This window comes from Teleopsis dalmanni, chromosome X, assembly GCF_002237135.1.
Source record: "Teleopsis dalmanni isolate 2A chromosome X, ASM223713v2, whole genome shotgun sequence".
Classification (NCBI taxonomy): Eukaryota; Metazoa; Arthropoda; class Insecta; order Diptera; family Diopsidae; genus Teleopsis; species Teleopsis dalmanni.
This window is the reverse complement of record NC_051848.1, coordinates 83,528,714-83,534,227: the sequence shown is the minus strand read 5'-3', so window position 1 is coordinate 83,534,227 and position 5,514 is coordinate 83,528,714. Positions and strand designations below refer to the sequence as shown.

The following is a 5,514-nucleotide window of genomic DNA, read 5'->3' as shown; positions in this document are numbered from 1 at the left end:
ATTTGTATAATGTAGTATTATATATCTTCAGCACCTATTGTTTTGTTTTCCCAAAAACTTAGTTCAACAGTTCCACACGGATATTATTCAGTTTGTACTTTAGGTGGTCTTCTTTTTCAAGTTCATTTTGTTGCACTACTTCCATCCTCATTATTCCTTCTTCAATTTTTTTAAACACAATTTTTGAACATTGATTTGAAAATCCCGAATATCCTGAATATCCGTCAATTTATATATTAAAATTTTTCTAGGACTTCATTTTTCCTTTTATCCTCATCAATGGATGAACACGTACTTATACCATCACCACAGATATTTTTATGCAAATGAATACATGAGACAGCATCAACAGTCTTCTATGGTGGTTCAGATGCACTAATAGTTGGATAAAATTTTGACAATACAGTATTTTTGAAACTTTTCAATATGAAGCCCTCTGAGAAGTTCTATGCATTACGAATATATGTTCTAAACTGAACTTCTATCAGTTTGAATTTCACTGCTTACCTTTTTCGATAACAGTATTCTGAGAATATTCTTACACATATCAAGACAACCATATAACAAATGTACTTAGGTTCGATTTATTTATCGTTTTATCAAAATTTGTCTAACATCATAATTTTGCTACAGTTTTATTAGAAAATAAGATAAACTGAATTACAGATTTTATTGAACAGATTTAAATTTACACTAAAAAACCATGTTAAGTTTGTGATTCAGAACACTCTTATCGTTTGGTCAGCAAATATATCTTTTTCTGATATATAGAAGGTACTTTTGAAATCGCTTATTTCACTGTTCGTGAAAATAAATGTTTCCCATACGCAAAATTGTTATTTTCAAATAAAAGTATTATTATTATTTATTTTAGTAGTTCCGGATATTTTAGAAAAATTTAACCAAAAACTATATCATGAATTGGATCGAATGAGCAATAATTTAAATGTTTGTCTAGATAAAGCCAAATGATTTACTCTTTCAAATGAAGCGGTTGACAATAAAATATTTGATATTTTTCAACTGACAGTTAATTGAAGTTTCTTTCGTACTATTAGTCTACGGACGTAACTCACTTAATCTAGTCCCAAGTCATAATTTTCTTGATATTCAGAGAGGTTTAAAACGTCTTGTAAAAATCTGAATCTCGGAAAAAAGTGTGTCGAATACTGAAGCTACTGACATAATCAGTATAATCATCAGAATCTAACCATCAACCATCGAAATGTAGCTGTCTATCCATGGCTAAACCTCGAATTCCTCTCAACAGACAAACATATGGATAATTTCTGTAGTGTTATAGAAACAGACTGAGGTAATCACAATACTCACACAACCCATGTATTGTCTGAGTTCACTTACGATACAACTTTTTCACTATGCTTTCTCTTAAATTTTAGTTGAGGAGTTGGATTTGGATGACTTAATCACATTTTCAAGTAATTTGTTTGATGATGCTGGGAGTTCAGAGCAATTGGTATTAGATTGTACTACAATTCCATTATCTTCTACGATGTTTCGGTGTTTCTCTTTTTCATAGGACGCAAGACGTTTAAGTCTGTTGTTGTAAAATCTTACTTCGTTTATTGCGAATTGCTGAACTTTTCTTATTTCCAACATCTCTTCCCCTGCTTGATGCAGACGACTCTGTATATTTTCTATTTTATATCCAATATCTTTTAAATTTGGTGTTGCAATCTGAAGTTTTCGAATGACGTTTTTATTACTTCCAGTATTGCCGTGATGAGTAGTACTCGCGCCATCAATGTCTTTCCTTGATGTTTTTCTCTTACTAATGGTTTTATTAGCTTTCAATGTGGTTTTGTTAGTTACTAAACCTGTTGGTGATGGAGTCTTTGAAGAATATAAATTTTAAACGAAATTAGTTGAAGTTATCTTCACTCAGTGCTATAAACATTATTCCCTACCTTCTTCGGCAACTCCTTTTTAGTAAGTGATTTGGCGCTTATGTCCCTTGGCATCTTTCCAGACTTATTTCCTAATTGATTTTCGTTCAGTTATTGATTATATTCACTATAATTTGTGCAACGGCATAATTTTGCAAATATCTTTTGGAACGAAAATGGAAAATGGTAATTGTTTTGCCAAAGAATAGAACGATTTCATTATTACATTTTGTTGATCAAATTTTCCTTTTTGTTTTTAAGCTATGTTTGCTTTGTGTTTAAAAATAATTATTCAATTTTTTTTTTCATTAAATAATCTTTTTAGTTATTTTAAAAGGTACTACACAACACGTTTTGCTATTTCAAATCGATATGTGTTCGAGTTGACTTTTTGGTGACTTCAAAGTTGTTTTCGGTAAACAACAAAACTTAACTTGCGAAACTTATTACTATTCATGACGATTTTCGATGTGCATATTAGGGGATATGATACTGCAATCGTCGAGTCTATTGAGCCCCTTTCTGTGTCTAGAGTAGATCTCTAAGACCTGTTGCGTTCGTAAAAAGTAGAATAAAACTTTCTTTACAGATTTTTATTGTCTCTTCGGTAAGAATTTACATTCCGAGGAGCCTATTACGAATGTGCATTAGCGCAGGGCATTCTAACAGCACAGGTGTGGCTGACTCCTCATTCTCTTCACAGAATCTACAGTTTACATCAGTACGTAAGCCATATTTGTAGTTTTTAGATAGTTGTATATACGATACAACAACATATGGCAAACTTAAGCACAAAAACAGCTCTAAAATGGTGCAAAACGCTTGCTAACAGTATGAAGAGTGGACAAACCAATATCAGTACTAAAAATAGATAAAACACATACTATATCATAGATGAGAAATGCTTACTAGGATCTCTAAACATGCGCGAAGTAAGCAGCAAACATAGACAGTAGAGTAAACTCAGAAAAACAGAACGAATATGAATGTTAAGAAAAATGTTGAAATTAGCAGAGAAATATGTTTAAGTGCTAAATAACAGTAGCAAAATTGATGGAAACACAATACTAACTTAAGAGAATAAAACATTTCATTACACACAGTCTAGTGGTTAGCAATTCCGCGTAATATACAAATAAATTATGTTTTGCTCAATTCCGATAAAAATCGGTACATGATATAAATACTTTATATTCAGCGACTATATTGGATTTGATACTTTTTTACTCAAGTTTGAGAGGCTAAAGCCCTCCCGCAAAGGCTATCAAACCTGTGCACTTATAGTTCTGTATGCAAGCAGGCATGTGGCCAAGGGAGCTTGAGGGGATGAGGTCCTGCTTCAAGCATGGATTATATGTATACCACTGTCTAGTCATCATTGATATATCATAACTTCACTGACTGATAAACAAAAGTGAAAAGCTTAACACAATTGACTGATGTCATACTGATAGTAGGAATTGAGCCAAACTGTATAGTGATATATTTATTTGTATATTCTATTCAGCATTTTACTGCAATAAAAAAATTTGTACCTGCGGTTCTTTATGCATATAACTTTGAATATAACATATATATGTTATGCATTTATTTATATATATAATACCTATAAGAAGAAAGTTAAAAAAAATTGGTTCAATTGCGTGTAAGAGAACAAATGCCAATCTAATTCACCAAAAAATTGAAATTAATTTAAAAGTTAGGATTTCACTGTGAACGTATAGCAATGCAAATATATTATGGGGCTGTGAAAGCAAGCAGATGTGTACTCATAAGCAGCTTTATTTCAATTTGAAATCAACCCTTGCACAGTCAATAACGAACTTTCCTCTCTAAACTGTAGAAAAATAATGTTCTTTTATTATAAAGTAATGCCAAGTCAAGCAAAGCACAATACTGAACAAGCCAAAGGATACCTATCGATTTTTAAACAATGGCGACTTTCCTTATTTAGCCTGAATGCAAAAATTTTAATGAGCTCGCTAAACTTTAATAATATTAAGTACAACAGCAAAAAAAGGAAACCCGTACTTTCATACAAAAGCTTAAAAAAGCCTAAACACAAAAAAAAAAAAAAGATGTATAAGGGAAATAATAATAATAAGCCGAAAAACCCTACGGTCTACCAATGCAAAAGTTATTTTAGAAAAAAGAAAAAAAAATTTTTTTATGCAAGAAAAAGCCGGAAAAAATTAGGTCAATTTTAGAAGAGCAGCTTTACAAATTACGCGCCAAAAAAAAAAGAAATTTTCAATTGTTTTCCACGGTTTTCCTCCACTTTTTTTTCCAATCCTAATTTGAAAATTGAATTGACAGCTTATTTTGACACCAACCACTATCGGCGATACAAACTGCAAGCCTTGGCTAAGCCAACAAACAGCATGCCAGCACTAACAGCACCAGCAGCACCAACAGCAGCAGCAATATTAGCAACAACAATTCACATTACTAACTTGCCAACGCCTGCAAACAAATTAACATTGCCAACACTAATACAAAAATTATTGTTTCCATTGATGTTGCTCCTCTACGTTTATTGCCACAACTCTTACTCCTGATATTACTATTGCCTATGCTGCTACTGTGGCTGTTACTGTTGCTGTTGCTGTTGCTGTTGCCGTTAATGCTTATGCTGAAGCTGAAACTGAAACTGATGCTGATGGTGTTATTCTTGCTGCCTTTGCTTTTACTTCTTGTTGTTCTTGTTGTTGTTGTTAATACTACACAACACTGTTGCTGTTGGCAGTGCTATTGTTGCTGTCATTACCTTGGGGCGTTTAAAAAATGTTCCCAGCATGCACAAAGCCAACCCAAGGCTTTCCCACACAATTAGCGCGCATTTTTAATACACCAGCGTCATTTGAACCAATATTAGCGCCAACAACAGCAACAACAGCAGCAACAGCAACAACAGCTACTACTACTACAAACATAAACACATTTTTAATGATGATGAAGATTTTTCGCCTACAAGTGAAAAATTTAAATATCGTAATTTTGGTTTTTCCCCTCCAGTTTTCCATTCAAACATTTCGAAAGGTGTTAGAGTACATCTTTTGGAGGATGGACGGATGGACGGAGGGAGGTGGATTCTTAGTTGCTAAATGGAATTTTTAGTTGTTTTTGTTGTTGGTGGTATTGATGTTAGTGCCGGTTGTGGTGATGGTGATGCTGATGGTGTTGTTGGTGATTGTGATGGTACTGCCGTAGCTGGTGATGGTGGTATGGATGTTGTTATTATTGTTATTGTAATTGCCGCTGGTTTACAGCAGCAAAGTTGAGCTGTCACTTAAGGGTGTTTAAATTAAATCTGATTTCATGAATATTGATTGATTGCTTTCACCTTGAGTGGAATTAAATTAAAATAAAAAAAAAAGATAAAATGCATAAAAAATAAAAAAAATAAAATTTTCGCAGAAAAAAAAAATAAATAAATATGTAGAAAACGGAAAACAAATTTTTTTCGTTAAAAAAATTAAAAATGTGTGAAAAATATATTACCGAAAAGAAATTTCCATAATGCTAATGAAGTTTTTTCCTTTATTTTCATTTTTTTTTCATTTATTATGATTGAATTAATGAGCACAATTGAGGGTTTTATGCAAAA

The 5,514-nt window shown here is 32.3% G+C and overlaps 1 protein-coding gene across 1 annotated transcript; it reads right to left on the bottom strand.

Moving 5' to 3' along the window:
* Positions 1 to 568: 568 nt before the first annotated feature.
* Positions 569 to 2,147, bottom strand: LOC119662134. Its single transcript, XM_038071689.1, has 2 exons — positions 1,929 to 2,147; positions 569 to 1,854 (listed from the first exon to the last, which is right to left on the bottom strand). Exons 1-2 carry the CDS (start codon positions 1,980 to 1,982, stop codon positions 1,390 to 1,392), a joined length of 519 nt encoding a protein of 172 aa, XP_037927617.1. The 5' UTR covers positions 1,983 to 2,147; the 3' UTR covers positions 569 to 1,389.
* Between the last annotated feature and the right edge of the window lie 3,367 nt (positions 2,148 to 5,514).